Genomic DNA, 18,831 nt, shown 5'->3' with positions numbered 1-18,831 from the left:
CACCCAGTCTCACCTATCACCCTCAGCTTCTCACAAACATCCCCGCTTCCCCACCCAGTCTCACCTATCACCTGCCAGCTTCTCACAAACATCCCCGCACCCCCACCCAGTCTCACCTATCACCCCCAACTTCTCACAAACATCCCCGCACCCCCACCCAGTCTCACCTATCACCTGCCAGCTTCTCACAAACCTCCTCGCACCTGCACCCAGTCTCCGCTATCACCCCCAGCTTCTCACAAACCTCCCCGCTCCCCCACCCAGTCTCACCTATCACCTGCCAGCTTCTCACAAACCTCCCCGCTCCCCCACCCAGTTTTACCTATCACCTGCCAGCTTCTCACAAACCTCCCCGCTCCCCCACTCAGTCTCACCTATCACCCCCAACTTCTCACAAACATCCCCGCACCCCCACCCAGTCTCACCTATCACCCCCAGCTTCTCACAAACATCCCCGCACCCCCACCCAGTCTCACCTATCACCTGCCAGCTTCTCACAAACATCCCCGCTCCCCCACCCAGTTTCACCTTCACCCCAGCTTCTCACAAACTCCCCGCTCCCCCACCCAGTCTCACCTATCACCCCAGCTTCTCACAAACATCCCCGCTCCCCCACCCAGTCCACTCACCTATCACCTGCCAGCTTCTCACCTCCCCCCCAGTCACCATCACCCCAGCTTCTCCCCACATCCTATCACCTGCCAGCTTCTCCTCCCCACCCAGCTCCCCCACCCAGTCTCACCTATCACCTGCCAGCTTCTCACAAACATCACCCCGTCTCACACCCCCACCCAGTCTCACCTATCACCTGCCAGCTTCTCACAAACCATCCATCCGCACCCCCACCCAGTCTCACCTATCACTTGCCAGCTTCTCACAAACCTCCTCGCACCTCCACCCAGTCTCACCTATCACCCCCAGCTTCTCACAAACCTCCCCGCTCCCCCACCCATCACTCACCTATCACCTGCCAGCTTCTCACCATCCATCCATCACCTACCTATCACCTGCCAGCTTCTCACTTCACCCATCCCCACCCATCACCTGCCAGCTTCTCACCACCCATCCATCACCTACCTATCACCTGCCAGCTTCTCACTTCACCCACCCCCACCCACCTATCACCTGCCAGCTTCTCACTTCACCCACCCCCACCCACCTATCACCTGCCAGCTTCTCACTTCACCCATCCCCACCCACCCATCACCTGCCAGCTTCTCACTTCACCCATCCCCGCTCATCTGGTCTCACCTAACATCTGCCAGTTTGTATTCTTGCCTCTCCCCCCACCTTCTGGCTTCTTCCTCCACTTCCCTTCCAGTCCCGATGAAGGGTCTCAGCCCGAAACATTGACTGTTTCATATTCCCCACAGATGCTGCCTGACTGCTGAGCTCCTCCAGCACTTTGCATTTTCTTGTGTGTACACAGCCCTGGTGGACCCACCCCTCTTCCGTGTGCGGTTCAACCCCACCGTCCCATGTGCAGATGAGCCCATCTACAGTGGGTGCCATCCAGGCAACCAGTAAAAGGGAGGAATTCACCCCCTGACCCACACACTACCTCATCCTGTACCACAGATGAGAGCAACCTTACCGATCAGCATCTCGTACATGATGACGCCCAGTGACCACCAGTCGCACAGCTTGTTGTAGCCAGTCTGCATGAACACCTCAGGCGCGATGTAGTCCGGGGTCCCCACCGTGGAGAAAGCCTGAGGGGAAGGTGAAGGAACAGGCACAGTGGTTACGAAATGAGGTTTCTGTGCCTTAAACATCCCTCCTTTTAAACTGATCCACAGATCACGCAGATGACAGCGCATCTCAGAGCAATCAGGCGAGTAATTTACCTCACCTCCAGTTCTCATGACAAGCGAGATGGAACTCTGCCTCTCACAATTGTTCTGCTAATGTCTCTCAGTCGCACAGCGGTCTGTGTAATGCCACGGACCCGGGTTCATTGCACCGCTGTCTGTAAGGAGTTTGTCTGCTCTCCCGTCCCAGTAACTGTGTGGCTCTGCTCCAGGTGCTCCAGTTTCCTCCCACATTCCGATGGGTTAGTAGATTAACTAGTCGCAGGGGTGTAATTGGGCAGCGGGGGCTCACTGGGCCAGAAGGCCCTGTTACTGTGCTGTATCTCTATATAAAATGGCCTCACACAGGAAGGCCGATGGAGAGCTAGCAACACTTAACAAAGCCTACATTTTCCAAAAACGGAATCATGTCCCCTCACTGAACAATGGAACCAATATAATACCAACATGGATTAGATGTTGTAGTGTGACGCCTTATGGGTTCAATTGCTGTGTCATCTACAAGGAGTCTGTAAGCTCTGCCTGTTTCCTCCAGGTGTTCCGGTTTCCTCCCACGTTCCAAACATGAACAGGTTAATAAAGACGTTAACGGTCACATTGAGCAGCGGGGGCTCATTGGCCCAGAAGGCCTGTCACCGTGCTGTATCTCTAATAAAATAACCCCGGTACGAAGCTGCTGAGCCCAGCCTGTGAACCCAGAGGGCAGTCCCTGTGGACATCTTGTTACTCCGTACTAGTCTGTCCTTCCCGCAGCCATGACCTGCTGTTACCATTGTATCCCTAATAAAATATAAACATAATCCCAGTCCAAAGCTGCTGCCTTCAGTCGGTGAGTCCAGAGGTCAGTCACTGTGCGCACCACACCACACCACTCCATTCCTGTCTGACCTACCCACAGTCACAGCCTGCACTCACCAATTGTCGTCTGTTCCGCTTCCAGGTCTCTGCTTTCCGCTTGGAGTTCATGTTCTGGAAAGCTGAAAGGGCACAGGGTTTAGTACACATCACAAGCCTTAATGGCAGCAAGGCCGATATTGAGCCTGAGAGACCATATTAAGCAGTCCCAGTGAATTGGGCGGAAAGCAGACTGTTGATCAGAAAGATCGGACCCCAGTTAAACTTCCTCAAGCCAGGGTGACAACTGTAGTTGCATTTATTCATGGTGAGAGGATAATTAGGTCTCATCCTTACTGACTGGGCAGCACTTGCCATTGTAGGATAAAGTGGCACCTGGCTCATCTCCTTTCTAACTAAGTGCAAAGGACCAATATTCCTTGCTTTGGTCAGGAGGAGGAAGACAGCCAAAATAAATGAGAGGTGCAGGGGAATCAGGCATATAAAAAAACCTTGAGCATCTGTAGAGATAGAAACAAGGTTGATATTCCAGGTTCATCAGCCAACCTGTTCATAGGATGAAAGACAGCTGAGCAGCCTGAAACATTAACTCTCTTTCTCTCTCTCTCCACAGATGCTAAGTGACTTGCTGAGTGTTTCCAGTATTTTTATTTCAGATTTCCAGCATCTGCAGCTCTTTATTTTGCTCAGAAGGCGGCTTTCTAGGCATTAGTTCAAAACACTGAAGCATTGAGTACAAAACCATGTCAAACTTTAACAAAAATCTGCTTTGTATGAATAACGTGTTTAATTCCGTGATACTATTTAGGATGGATGTGAAAGCGTCAGAATGAATACAGAAGTTTAACTAGAATACAACAGGATGACTAGGAAAGATGAGAAATTCTAGTATTATTATCCAAGATGGTGCTGGTGAATCATGGCGACTGCTTACAAAACTTCTAACTGCAATTTTTCTGAATTACTCTCACTGCAACCTGCAAATTCCCTACAAGATATTTGTTACTTAATTATTAATATTATTTCTCTTTTCTCATTTGCAAATTTTTGGGGTTCTTTTTGCACATTTGTTGTTGTCCACCCTGTTGGGTGCGCTCTGTCATTGATTCTCTTGTGTTTACTGTGAATGTTCACAAGAAAATGAATCTCAGGCTTGTACGTGGTGATGTCTGTGTACTTGATAATAAATTGTGGACTGCAATGTTCCGACAAGAACTGTCCTTTGTTATTCAAATAAAAAGCCATGGGTAACAAAGGACATTAAGGACATCCTGAACGCTAAAAAGAGGGCGTTTATAGATGGAAATAGGGAGGAGCTGAGGGCAATACAGAGGGACCTGAAAGCCAGGATCAGGGAGGCTAAAGACAGGTACAGGAGGAAGCCTGAGTGGAAACTCCAGCAGAACAACATGAGAGAGGTCTGGAGGGGGATGAGGACCATCACTGGGTTTTGGCAAACTAGCAACAGAGGAGCTGAAGGCAGTGTGGACAGGGCCAACGAACTTAACCTGTTCTTTAACAGATTTGACATTGTGGCCCCTGCCCATCCCCCACATGAGCCATCTGTTGTCGGCCCCCAACCAACACATATTCCACTCTCCCCTCCTACCCCTCCTCACAGTGCCCCACCCTGCTCTCATGACTATACCCCTTCCCCACATGAAACCACCACGGTGGGCTTCACAGCTGAACAGGTGAGAAGACAGCTGAAACGTCTCAACCCAAGCAAGGCTGCAGGCCCAGATGGTGTCAGTACCAGGGTGCTCAAAGCCTGTGCCCCTCAGCTATGTGGAGTACTTCGCCATGTATTCAACCTGAGCCTGAGGCTCCGGAGGGTTCCTGTGCTGTGGAAGACGTCCTGCCTCGTCCCTGTACCAAAGCTGCTGTGCCCCAGCGGCCTCAATGAGACCAGTGGCATTGACCTCCCACATCATGAAGACCCCGGAGAGACTTGTTCTGGAGCTGCTCCGGCCTATGGTCAGACCACACTTAGATCCCCTCCAGTTCGCCTACCAGCCCCGACTAGGAGTTGAGGATGACATCGTCTACCTGCTGAACTGTGACTGCGCCCACCTGGACAAGCCAGCGGGCACTGTGAGGGTCATGCTTTTTGACTTCTCCAGTGCATTCAACACCATCTGCTGGGGGAGAAGCTGACAGCGATGCAGGTGGATGCTTCCCTGGTGTCATGGATTTTTGATTACCTGACTGGCAGACCACAGTACGTGTGCTTGCAACACTGTGTGTCCGACAGAGTAATCAGCAGCACTGGGGCTCCACAGGGGACTGTCTTATCTCCCTTTCTCTTCACCATTTACCCCTTGGACTTCAACTACTGCGCAGAGCCTTGTCATCTTCAGAAGTTTTCTGATGACTCTGCCATAGTTGGATGCATCAGCAAGGGAGATGATGCTGAGTACAGGGCTACGGTAGAAAACTTTGTCACATGGTGTGAGCTATATGAATTATCTGCAGCTTAATGTGAAAAAGACTAAGGAGCTGGTGGTAGACCTGAGGAGAGCTAAGTTACCGGTGACCCCTGTTTCCATCCGGGGGTCAGTGTGGACATGGTGGAGGATTACAAATACCTAGGGATATGAGTTGACAATAAACTGGACTGGTCAAAGAACACTGAGGCTGTCTACAAGAAGGGGCAGAGCTGTCTCTATTTCCTGAGGAGACTGAGGTCCTTTAACATCTGCCCGACGATGCTGAGGATGTTCTACGAGTCTGTGGTGGTCAGTGCTATCATGTTTGCTGTTGTGTGCTGGGGCAGCAGCCTGAGGGTAGCAGACACCAACAGAATCAACAAACTCATTCGTAAGGCCAGTGATGTTGTGGGGATGGAACGGGACTCTCTCACGGTGGTGTCTGAGAAGAGGATGCTGTCCAAGTTGCATGCCATCTCCCATCCACTACATAATGTACTGGGTGGGCACAGGAGTACATTCAGCCAGAGACTCATTCCACCGAGATGCAACACAGAGCGTCATAGGAAGTCATTCCTGCCTGTGGCCATCAAACTTTACAACTCCTCCCTTGGAGGATCAGACACCCTGAGCCAATATAGGCTGGTCCTGGACTTATTTCCTGGCATAATTTACTTTTTACTATTTAACTGTTTATGGTTTATTACTATTATTTATGGTGCAACTGTAACGAAAACCAATTTCCCCCGGGATCAATAAAGTATGACTATGACTATTTACTTTCAACTTTCACAAGAACATGCCATGCTTTGATAGGTGCTCAAAACCAATGGGTTTTATTGGATGAATTAGGTGAAAATGATCCCAATGTTGATGGATCAGTGCTCAGGTTGCCGAGATCCATTATAATTGGCAAACGAGCTGAAGACGACAAGAAAGATCTTATTTTAAAAACGAGTTGTGATCACCATGTCAGAGAGGCTGGTGGAATTTTGTTTGGAAAAGGAGTTCATCAACATCTACAATAGCTCCTTGAGTAAGCTGCCTCTAAACCGTGCCTCACAAAACGCAAGTTCATGATAAAGCAGAGATAGAAACATACTTAATATTCTGTGATTGATATCGCAGCCCACCTGTAGAAAAGGCAACAAATGACCTTCTCCCACCACAGCGCTGCTCTGCACTGTGCATCAAGATCGAGCAAGATGAAGAGTCTCAGGTCCTCACAGAGACACCCACACTGTATAAAATTGACTGGTCAAATGAACTCGGCCACTTAATCACAAAATTTTCAAGCCTTCTATCACCGTGCCTTCACAAACATTCACCTTAACATACAGAGGTCATGAAATGACAGTCAGCCACGAGAAAGCACCCAGCAGCTGCGAATAGGTTACAACACCAAATGTTGATTCCATGCTGCTATCAACTTACTGAAGTCGCTCGGCAGACTGTGACTGAGGTTTCGGTAGAATTCCGTCCTATGAGCTTTCTTTAGACCTGTGCACAAGCCAAAGTCAGACAGCTTAACATGGCCCTGGAAGAAAAGCACATCAAGAGGCTATTACACCACTCTAAAGTACAGCCAACATCACCTACAACAGTCCTTGTTTACAGACTCTCTGCCGCCCCAGAGAGGTGCACTGGCTTCCTGGATGTCGGCTGGACGATGGGAGTTTCCAAATGTTTTTGTGATATACTGCAGACCAGGTGTTTTAAGCCTCCTTCACTGCATTCTTGCCATTTTTTTTTTATATATAGTTATGTTTCTGTTCTTTATTTCAGATGACTAACTCCAAATTAAATAGAATACTATTTCACTTTCTGCTTTTGCAAAACTCAGGCATTTATGTAGTTTGCCTGAGTAACTGCTTAAAGCAGAGATATGTGTGACCGGCAGGGGAGAGGTGGGTAAAATTCCTGGAAAAGCACATCACGGAAGGTAGTCGAGGACAGGTTTGCAGAGTATAAACGGGCCGGCATGGTTAGTGCAATGCTATCACAGCTCAAGTGAACATCAGTTCCTGCCGCTGTCTGTAAGAAGCTTGTACATTCTCCCTGTTGGCCGCATGGCTTTCCTCTGGGCACTCCGCTTTCCTCCCACAGTCTAAAGGTTAGGTTAGTGAGCTGTGGCTGTGCTATATTGGCACAAGAAACATGGCGACACTCGGGTACTGCCCCAGCACAATCCTCAGACTGTGTGGGATGTTGACACAACGACACATTTCACTGTAAGTTTTGATGTACGTGTGACAAATAAAGTACAGACTTTAATCTCTCATCTCCATGTCACAGTTGGGGTGCATTACCCGGACACACACCTTGCTGTCTAGGAGCAGATTGTCTGGTTTGATATCCCTGTGGATAAAGCCCATCTGGTGAATGGAATCGATGGCCAGCACAGTCTCAGCAATGTAGAACTGTGTCTCCTCTTCACTCAATGTGTCCTTCTTCATAAGCAGAGTCATCATGTCCCCTACAGAGAGGCAACAAACGTTTAGAACAGAAAACATGACAGCACAGATGAAATGTTTTAACCTAGAACATAGAATAGTACAGCACAGTAAAGGCCCTTCAGCCCACAATGTTGTGCCGACCCTCAAATACTGCCTCCCATATAACCCCCCACCTTAAGTTCCTCCATATACCTGTCTAGTAGTGTCTTAAACTTCACTAGTGTATCTGCCTCCACCACTGACTCAGGCAGTGCATTCCACACACCAACCACTCTCCGAGTAAAAAACCTTCCTCTAATATCCCCCTTGAACTTCCCACCCCTTACTTAAAGCCATGTCCTCTTGTATTGAGCACTGGTGCCCTGGGGAAGAGGCGCTGGCTATCCACTCTATCTATTCCTCTTATTATCTTGTACACCTCTATCATATCTCCTCTCACCCTCCTTCTCTCCAAAGAGTAAAGCCCTAGCTCCCTTAATCTCTGATCATAATGCATACTCTCTAAACCAGGCAGCATCTGGTTTTGACCCACAGTGCTGGATCAAACTTTTAACCGACTCCAATATCAATCTAACCCTTCCCTCCAACAGAGCCTTTCATTTTTAAATCACCCATGTGCCTATCCAAGAGTCCTTAAATGCCCCTACAGTATCTGCCTCTATTTGTTTTTCCACACACCCACCATTCTCTGTGTAAAACACTACCTCTGACAACACTCCATTACACTTTCTTCCAATAACCTTAAATTTATGCACCAACATATTAGCCATTTCCAGCCTGAGAAAAAGACACTGTCTATCTACTTGATCTATGACTCTTATCATCCAGTAGAACTCTATTGAGCCATCTCTCATCCTCCTTCGCTCCACAGGGAAAAGCCCTGGCTCACTCAGCCCATCCTCATTAGACACACTCGCTAATCCAGGCAGCATCTTGGTAAATCTCCTCTGCACCCTCTCTAAAGCTTCCACATCCTCCCTGTAATAAGGTGACCAGAACTGAACACAATACTCCAAATGTGTTCTAACTAGGGTTTTACAGAGCTCCAGCATTACATCGTGACTTTTGAAGCTCGATGCAATTGACAGTGAGGAGTAAAGCAGACGCAGTAGGCAGATACAATGGTCAGTTCAACAAGACAAAAAATTGTCCCCTCGAACCTAACCCAGCAATGTGCAAGGTCAGTGAATTCGGAAAATTGTCCTGCTGAACCTAACCCAGAAATGTGCGAGGTCAATGAATTTGGAAAATTCTCCTGTTGAACCTAACCCAGTGATGTGAGAGGTCAGCTAATTTGGAAAATTGTCCTGTGGAATGTACCCAGAAATGTGTGAGGTCAGTGAATTTAGGAGATGCAGAATATAAAGGGACATATAATAATGGCAAAAGTCTGATTGCTGAAGCGGAACTTTGGAGCAATCCACATCCTTAAAAGTAGCAGGACCTGTCAATAAGGTAATAAAGAAAATAAAAACACCAGATGTTTTTCTTTATTAGCCAAAGCATGAATATTAGAATGGCTGGGCTGAGGCAATATTAGATGCAGCACTACTTGGGCCACAGGTTGTGTATTGTATACGGCTCAGGTCAGAGATATTTAAGAAAGGAGGGATTACAATGGAGATCAGAGGAAAATGATGAGGATGTTGATGGGAACCGAAATATCTTAACAATGAGGAAAGATTCCTCAGGGCCACAATAGCATAGTGGTTAGTGTGATGCTACTACAGCTTGGCATTCCAGAGTTCAGGGTTCAACTACTGCACTGCCTTGTAAGGAGTTTCTTCATGTCCTCCCTGTGACCACGGGGGTTTTTTCCCGGGTGCTCTGGTTTCCTCCCACAGTCCAAAGACATACCGGGTAGGTTAACTGGTCATTGTAAATTGTTCCATGATTAGGGTAGGGTTAATCAGAGAAGTGGGGTTGCTGGGGTGACATGGCTCTGAAGGCCAGAAGGGCCTACTCCACACTATATCACCAAATAAAATAAGACTTGAGTTGTTTCCTCTAAATATGAAAGGAGGCTCAAATAAGATGTCAAGAATAATGTGGCTGGGACTAAACAGAAAGCACACATTTCCCTTAGCAAAGGAGTCAAAATAAAGAGGCTGAGATTTTGGGTAACTGTTTGAAGAATCAGCAGAAGTGGAGGGGGGGGGCGTCACGTGATGACGTGGGATTGAGATGTGTAAATCCAGCTCTCCCGCAACAAATCAGTAAAGTACCGTTTAAACAAAACAAAGTTAATAAATATTTTCTGAAAACTATTTATAAACTTTGTAAGACTACTTTATGATATGCCTCCTAAACCGCAACAAAACAAGTCTACTGTTGCAAAGCAGCCGCGAGAGGGGAAGAAAAAAGGGCCTACTGCAACGATGGAACCTCGGACTCAGGTTGGATCTCCTTCGGTAGAACAGGGAGCAACGGCCGTGGTAATGGGTTCTTCGAAGAAGACACCGGAAATGCGCATGTGCAAAGAAGAGCGCATGCGCAAATCGACACAACGCAAACTACAAGAACCGACAGCCACTGCAATTGAAAATGACTCAGAGTCAGAATTGGATTCTGCAGAGAACACAGATGAAGAAGAGGAGGAAGAATTGGAAGCAATTGGAAGTAAAGGAGATGATAGAGACATAAGAGAAGCTATATTGCAATTAACGGCTGAACTAAGAAAAGTAAGAGAAGAGCTTAGAGATACGAAGATGTGCTATAATAAAGTTATGGAAAGACAGGACAAAATGGATAAGAAGCTTCAAAAGATGGAAAGAGTAATGGGGCATATGAATGATAGAGTGGAAAAAACAGAAAATGATCTGCTTGTCTGGAACTCGGAAAGAAATCGACTCTTGGAGAAAGTGGACATGTTGGAAAATTTCAGTAGACGTAATAATATTAAAATTATTGGTCTTAAAGAAGGTACAGAGGGAGAAAAACCAATAGAATTTTTTCAAAAATGGATCCCGGATGTTTTGCAAATGGAAGAGGAGGTGCGACCAATTGAAATTGAGCGGGCACATAGAGCTCTAAGACCAAAACCAAAAGATGACCAATATCCACGATCGATTTTAATAAAATCTTTAAGATTTCAAGACAAGGAAAGGATTCTACAGGCAGCTGCTCGAGCTGCCAAGGATAGAAAAGGGCCATTGATAATTAAAGGGAACAAAGTTTTTTTCTACCCTGATATAAGTTATGAACTTTTGAAGAGAAGGAAGAAATTTAATCCAGTGAAAAAAACCCTATGGGATCATGGTTATCAATTTATACTGCATTATCCTGCAACCTTGAAGATTTTTTTGCCTGGTGGAGAAAAAAGATTTTTTGATGACTACCAGAAAGCAGAGCAGTTTGTGCGAGATTCTCTGAATATTCACCAGATACAAGAACAAATCCAGGGGAGCGAGATAGATTGAAGATGAAGATTGGGTTAAAGAATGGACTGATTGGATTTTTGAAGCTGGATGAATGTATAAATATATCATTAATTATACGAGGGGGGTAAGAAAGGTTAAAACTGGAGGAATATTAGTTGGGAATAGTAACATTAATTTTGCCTATATATATATATATATAATTTTTTTTTGTTGCGGGGGAGCTGGAAGAAGCACTGATCGATTGCTACGCTAGTCATGTGTGCAAGCGTGGCTTTTGCCACGACCCGCAAAATGGAGGGGGGTAGTGTTGTGTATCTTTTCATTCACAACATTAGTGGGGGGTATTTTGTTTTTTCTTTTTTTTGTACTCTTCCTATCTTTTTTTTTCTTTTTGCCTGGAAGGTTGGGAGGGAAACACATAGCAACATGGTGAAGTTTAAAGAAATTCCCCAAGGAACTACGAGAGTTGAGAAGATAAGTAATGTTTTAGATTGGAGTAACTTTGTTAAGAATAATGACTAATTTATTGAATTTTTTGAGTTTTAATGTTAATGGGCTTAATGGACCAGTGAAAAGAAAAAGAATCTTAACACATATTAAAAAAATGAAGATAGATTTAGCTTTTTTACAGGAAACGCACCTAACAGAAACAGAACATCAGAAACTAAAGAGAGATTGGGTGGGTAGTGTTGTTGCGGCTTCATTTAATACAAAAGCGAGGGGAGTAGCAATTTTGATCAATAAAATGTTACCAATTAGAATACAAAATGTAATAAGTGATTCTGCGGGGAAATATGTGATTATACATTGTCAACTTTTTTCTGAATTATGGACTTTTATGAATATTTATGCACCAAACGAAAATGATGCAAAATTCATACAAGAAGCTTTTCTGAATTTGGCGGATGCACATGAAAAAATATTAATTGGAGGAGACTTTAATTTTTGCTTAGACCCAGTCTTAGATAGATCAACCAAGGCTTCGATAAAATCGAAGGTAGTAAATTTAACTTTATCATTGATGAAGGATTTAAATTTGATTGATATATGGAGAAGAATCAATCCTAAAGAAAGAGACTATTCGTTCTATTCCCATAGACATAAAACTTACTCAAGGATAGATTTGTTTCTATTATCAATGCATATTCAACACAGAGTGAAAAATATGGAATATAAAGCAAGAATATTATCAGATCATTCCCCTTTATTAATGACAATAATAATGGCTGATAAGGAAGAAGTGGCTTATATATGGAGATTTAATTCAACATTATTAAAACGTCAAGATTTCTGTGATTTTATGAAAAAGCAGATTCAATTTTTTTTGGATACAAATTTTCATTCAGTAGATGATAAATTTATATTATGGGATGCGATGAAAGCATATCTTAGGGGCCAGATAATAAGTTATACGTCTAAAATTAAGAAAGAATATATGGCAGAACTAGATCAATTGGAAAAAGAGATTACAAAAATAGAAAAAGAATCTCAAAGATATATGTCAGAAGAAAAACGAAGACAACTTGTCAATAAGAAGTTACAATATAATACGCTTCAGACATATAGAACGGAAAAAGCAATTATAAGAACTAAACAAAGGTATTATGAGTTAGGTGAGAGAGCACATAAAATTCTTGCCTGGCAGTTGAAAACAGAACAAGCTTCCAAAACAATAAATGCAATTAGAACAAGGGCAAATAAAATATCTTATAAACCTCTTGAAATAAATGAAACTTTTAAAAATTTCTATTCTGAATTATATCAATCAGAATCCCAAAATGATGTTAATGAGATAGAAAGGTTTTTAATCACAAATTTCTCTTCCAAAATTGAATTTGAAAGAACAGAAGGGATTAGATATGCCTTTTACATTAAAAGAAGTTGAAGAAGCTTTAGGATCACTCCAAAGTAATAAATCTCCAGGAGAAGATGGTTTTCCACCTGAATTTTATAAAAAATTTAAAGATTTATTATTTCCTCTTTTTATGGAACTAATACGTCAAGCAGAAAAAATACATAAACTTCCAGAATCTTTTTCAACAGCGATTGTAATAGTATTGCCAAAAAAAGACAGAGACCCTATGAAACCAACGTCATACAGGCCTATTTCTTTATTGAATACGGATTATAAAATAATAGCAAAAATTTTATCGAATAGATTATCTAAATATTTACCAAAATTAATACATATGGATCAAACAGGATTTATTAAAAATAGACAATTGGCAGATAATGTAACCCGGCTACTCAGTATAATTCATTTGGCACAAAAAAGGGATGAGAAGAGTATCGTAGTAGCTTTAGATGCAGAAAAAGCATTTGATAGATTAGAATGGGATTTTTTATTTATTAAGTATTAGAAAAATATGGGTTAGGAACATCTTTTATAAATTGGATTAAAACTTTAAATTCTAACCCTAAAGCTAAAGTAGTGACAAATTCTCAAATTTCAACACCATTCCAGTTAAAAAGGTCAACTAGACAAGGTCCATTATCACCTGCTTTATTTGTACTGGCGATAGAGCCATTAGCAGAACTAATCAGAATTGATCCAGATATTATGGGTTTTAGAGTTAATCAGGAGGAATATAAAATTAATCTTTTTGCCGATGATGTTTTGATCTATTTAACAAACCCACAACATTCGTTACATAAATTATCTTCTAGATTGGATGAATATGGGAAGGTATCAGGTTACAAAATAAATTGGGATAAAAGTGAAATTTTACCTCTTACTAAAGGAGACTATAGTCAATGTCGATTAGTAACCCAATTTAGATGGCCGGTAAATGGTATAAAGTATTTAGGTATAAGACTTGATAATGATGTAAAGAATTTATATAAATTTAATTATTTGCCACTGCTGAAAAAAATTCAAGAAGATTTTGACAAATGGATGATACTACCAATAACATTAGTAGGTAGAGTCAATGTTGTAAAAATGAATATATTTCCTAGATTACAGTATTTGTTTCAAACATTACCAATACAATTGCCACAGAAATTTTTTCAAGAGTTAAATAAATGTGTGAGAAAATTTCTTTGGAAAGGTAAAATGTCAAGAATATCATTGGAAAAATTGACATGTAAATTTGGGTTAGGAGGGTTACAACTTCCAAACTTTAAAAACTATTATAAAGCAAATCAACTTAGATTTATTGCATCTTTCTTCGATGATCAAAAACCAGCATGGATTAAAATAGAACTAGACAAGATAGGAGAAAATAAACCTGAAGATTTTATATATAAATGGGAATCTAAATGGATACGGGAAAAGAAAGAATCTCCTATATTAACACATTTGATTGATTTATGGAATAAGATAAATGTTGATAATGAAACACAGAAATCTCTATTAGCAAGCAGACCTTTGTTTCAAAACAGACTTATTCCTTTTACAATGGACAATCAACTTTTATATAATTGGTACCAAAAAGGGATTAAATTTATAGGAGATTGTTTTGAACGAGGTATATTGATGTCATTTGAACAATTAAAGGATAAATATAAAATATCTAATAATACTTTCTTTTGTTACTTAAGGGCTTACTTAAAAGGTAAGCTGGGTCAAACAATGTTTTTGCCAAAACCTAATGAAATTGAAATTTTAATTCAAAAAGGGAAAATTAAAAAATTTATTTCTTGTATGTATAATTTGATTCAAGAACAGACAATTAAACAAGGAACCCATAAGTCAAAGCAAAAATGGGAAACAGATTTGAATATTAATATTGATGAAACAAATTGGTCAAGACTCTGTCTTGACAGTATGACAAATACAATAAATGTTCGACTTAGATTAGTACAATATAATTTTTTACACCAATTATATATTACACCACAAAAAATAAATAGATTAAATTCAAATCTATCTGATAAATGCTTTCGGTGTAATCAAGAAATTGGTACTTTTTTACATTCTACTTGGTCTTGTTTTAAAATTCAACCCTTTTGGATAAATTTAAGAGTCTTATTGGAACAAATTACTGGAACTCAACTTCTACATAACCCTGTATTATTTTTATTAGGTGATATTGAAGGGATAAAACTGAAACTTAAATTGAATAAATATCAGAAAGAATTTATAAAAATTGCATTGGCAGTAGCTAAGAAGACTATAGCAGTTAACTTGGAAATCTGATTCGTATTTAAGTATGGATCGTTGGAATAATGAAATGGCTAGTTCTATTCCACTCGAAAAAATTACTTATAATTTAAGAGATAAATATGTAACATTTTTGAATATTTGGCGCCCTTATTTACAAAAGATAGGATGGCATATTCATGTGCTCCGATAAAGACCTTGGTCCCTTGGGGAAAGTAATGAATAATTATACCAAATTTATTTTGAATCCCATGGAGCATGTGGAAACCTTCCAACACCCAGGCGGCTCTTTTCTTTTTTTTCTTTTTCTTTCTTTTTAGGTAGGACTATATATATGGGGGGGGAGGGTTAAAGGGGGGGGAGGGTAGATTTTATCTTTTCATGTATTCTTTTTGAAAACTCAATAAAAATTATATTACAAAAAAAAAAGAATCAGCAGAAGTGTTGGTGCCTGACAACACTTGTGGGCTGCCTCCAGCACGACCTTGGTTGTTAATAAAAATAACACATTTCCTTCTATGTTTTGATGTACATGTGATAAGTGAATCTGAAGGGAAAGCATTCTCAAGAAGGTCGGGGTCTGGGAGGCAGGTACAGGCAGATAGCTTCAGCACAATGAAATGGTGCCTGGGACAAGGGCTACAGTCTAAGTGCTAGAACTGGAATTAGGGTAATGCAGAGACACAATCCACCAAACAGCCACCTTCTGCATCAGAGATTTAAAATGACTGTTTGAGCTACAGTGGAAGTCCTCCTCAGTCCTGAAGGACTCACACATGAGAGAAGAGTAGAAGATATACTGGACAGAGAGGATGCAAAATTATGTCGGAATTTAATTCTGCTACTGACCCAATTTACCTCAGAGAAGCCATATTGTGAGATTGATTGTACACACTGAGGATAACTATAGTCTCAGAGAGCACAATGACAGTGTGAAAACAGGAACACCCCTTCACACAGAATACACAGTGGCAGTTCTTCCCATACCCAAATGACAAGTCTGGAGGTTGAAGCACGATGGCCAAAGCCCAGACACGGAAGGCCTGTCCTGGAGTTGGAGGACTGTGTGCGATGGTGGGTGGGAGGGAGGAAAGGGGTTTGTTTCACTGTTGTTGTTTTGTTGCTTGTTGTGCCGAGTATTGCCGGCATGTTATGTTGGTGCTGGAAATGTGCAGCCCATTTAGAGTCAGAGAATCACAGAGCACAGAAACAGAACCTTCAGCCCATCTAGTCCATGCCAAGCTATTAGTCTGCCTTAACCAATCCACCTGCACCTGGACGATTGCCTTCCTTACCCCTCCCATCCATGTACCCATCCAAACCCCTCTCGGATAGGTTGAAGCCAAACCAGCATCCACTGGCAGCTTGTTTCACGCTCGTACCACCCACAGTGAAAAATCTCCCCCTCATGTTCCACGTAATCGCTCACATTGACGACAACCGTAGTCTCACAGAACAGAGTGACTGTGTGAAGACAGGAATACATCTCCACATGGACCATACAGTGACAATTCTGCCCATGCCTTAACGCCAAGTGAACTGTTAGCCATTTTCACCCTCACTGATTTCCTTGCTACCTGCTAGAAGCAAAGAATGATGTCAACTCCCTCAGAGTCAGCTAGCTTGCCGAGTGACAATGAACTGCGGTTGGGGAGCAAACATCGGAGAATTGCCAATCAGATACAATGTTTTCCAGTCTAATACTATCATCTGGGTCTGTCTGAGGATGCCTCTCAACAAATACTGGAGTTAATTGTTCTCCAAGACCAGTACAGATTTCAAACTTATTGACAGGATAGAGGTAGGTGACTTGAGAAGAACCCAGAACATACTGGTGCAATCCTACACAGCCATCAGAGGACAGAGAGAATCCTCACATCAGCCATTACCATCTGGTTTGGTGCAGCATCTTCTCACAGTGTACAAACACTGCAGTGAACTGACAGGCCAGTAGGAAAGGTCACTGGCCACAGTCGACCATCCCTGCAAGACGTGTACATGAGCAGGACAAAGAAGCAGGCAGGAAAAATCATTGCACAGTACCCACCCTGTAAACTGTCTTTTCCAAAATCACCTTTCTGGAAGCACTTTAGGACTATAAAACAAAATCTTCAAGTCATCTCAAAACTTTCTTCCTCCCCCTGGTAGCTAATCTAATCATTCTAGTTATCCCCTCACCTCTCCTCTATCCATTACCTCTGCCACTGCACTGCTAATACTTTTTATTATACTGTTTACAATGTAAATACAAGCTGATATTCTTGCATGTTTTAAACCATATCTGTACTTAATGCTCTCTTTTTCATCGGAGTCTCCCTTCCCACCATTACAGACATTTGCATCCGCAAAGCAAACAGCATTATGAAGGACCTCACGCACCCCTCATACAAACTCTTCTCCCTCCTGCCATCTGGCAAAAGGCACCGAAGCATTCGGGCTCTCGCGACCAAACTATGTAACAGTTTCTTCCCCCAAGTCATCAGACTCCTCAATACCCAGAGCCTGGACTGACACCAACCTACTGCCCTCGACTGTGCCTATTGTCTTGTTTATTACTTATTGTAATGCCTGCACTGTTTTGTGCACTTTATGCAGTCCTGGGTAGGTCTGTAGTCTAGTGTAGTTTTTGTGTTGTTTTACGTAGTTCAGTGTAGTTTTTGTATTGTTTCATGTAGCACCATGGTCCTGAAAAACATTGTCTCATTTTTACTGTGTACTGTACCAACAGTTATGGTCGAAATGACAATAAAAAGTGACGACTTATATAATTCTTTATAATGCATTTATTATTTATCATGACAGCATCAAATAGGCCCTCTGAGCCACGCTGCCCAACAATTCCCCCTATTTAACCTTATAACCCGTATGTCGTTGGACTGAGGGAGGAAACCGAGCACCCGGACAAAACCCACGCGGTCACGGGGAGAAAGTGCAAACTCCCTGCAGGCAGTAGCTGGAATTGAACCGGGATCATCTGTACTGGAAAGCGCTGTGCTGACCACTGTGCTACTGTGCTGCCCTGTAATTGTTGTTTTTTTGCTGCATGTCAACACACCACAGCAAACTCCTAACACATATGGTGAACGAAGATGATCCTTGAAATTAGAGTTGAACCATTCACTAAGCAGCTCCTGACACAAAGGACAATGAACAACTGGAACACAGACATCATGCTCCCCCATCCTGAAGACCTGTAGAATCTGGCTCGAATTAGATTTTTTCAAAACATGAATAGATGCAATGATTAAAAGGTGTTACTGAGCAAAGCTGGCTAGTTGAGGCTAATCGGTATTTTGACTCCAGTGTAAGGTTGGAGAGGCTAGAAGGACTGCTAATAGCCCCAAGAGCAGCAAAGCTGTAGTTGCCCTGAAGATGTGAGTTATGTATCCACAGGACAAGAACAATAAGGGACCAGTATGATTAAATGTTTTGACTTTGTTACGATAATAACTACACGCTGGGCAACTTGCGGTGCGGGTGCTATGAACCAGGTCTGGGATGAAAGCCCACATCCAAGACAGTGTCTGCTACATGTAGGAGGCCCAATCAGAATCAGGTTTATTAGCACCGGCATGTGAAGTGAAATTTGTTAACTTAGCAGCAGCAGTTCAATGCAATACATGATCTAGCAGAGAGAGAGAAAAATATAAAACATAGTAATAAACAAGTCAATTATGTATATTGAATAGATTTTTTTTAAATGTGCAAAAACAGAAATACTGTATATTAAAAAAAGTGAGGTAGTGTGCAAAGCTTCAATGTCCATTTAGAAAGCAGATGGCAGAGGAGGGCAGC

General features: G+C 42.5%; 1 protein-coding gene across 1 annotated transcript in view; it reads right to left on the bottom strand.

Annotated features, from left to right (window-relative positions):
• LOC134344231 (serine/threonine-protein kinase 38) overlaps positions 1–18,831 on the bottom strand; it is a 132,767-nt gene that overhangs the window by 33,393 nt on the left and 80,543 nt on the right. Inside the window, exons 7-10 of the mRNA XM_063043684.1 lie at positions 7,417–7,571; positions 6,530–6,632; positions 2,727–2,788; positions 1,595–1,712 (exon numbers count right to left, since the gene is read on the bottom strand). Of these exons, the coding sequence (XP_062899754.1) occupies positions 1,595–1,712; positions 2,727–2,788; positions 6,530–6,632; positions 7,417–7,571 (438 nt within the window). The remainder of the gene's footprint in view (positions 1–1,594; positions 1,713–2,726; positions 2,789–6,529; positions 6,633–7,416; positions 7,572–18,831) is intronic.

This window comes from Mobula hypostoma, chromosome 3 (genome assembly GCF_963921235.1).
Source record: "Mobula hypostoma chromosome 3, sMobHyp1.1, whole genome shotgun sequence".
NCBI classification, from domain to species: domain Eukaryota; kingdom Metazoa; phylum Chordata; class Chondrichthyes; order Myliobatiformes; family Myliobatidae; genus Mobula; species Mobula hypostoma.
The sequence above is the reverse complement of the archived record's forward strand: the minus strand, read 5'-3'. Positions and strand labels throughout refer to the sequence as shown.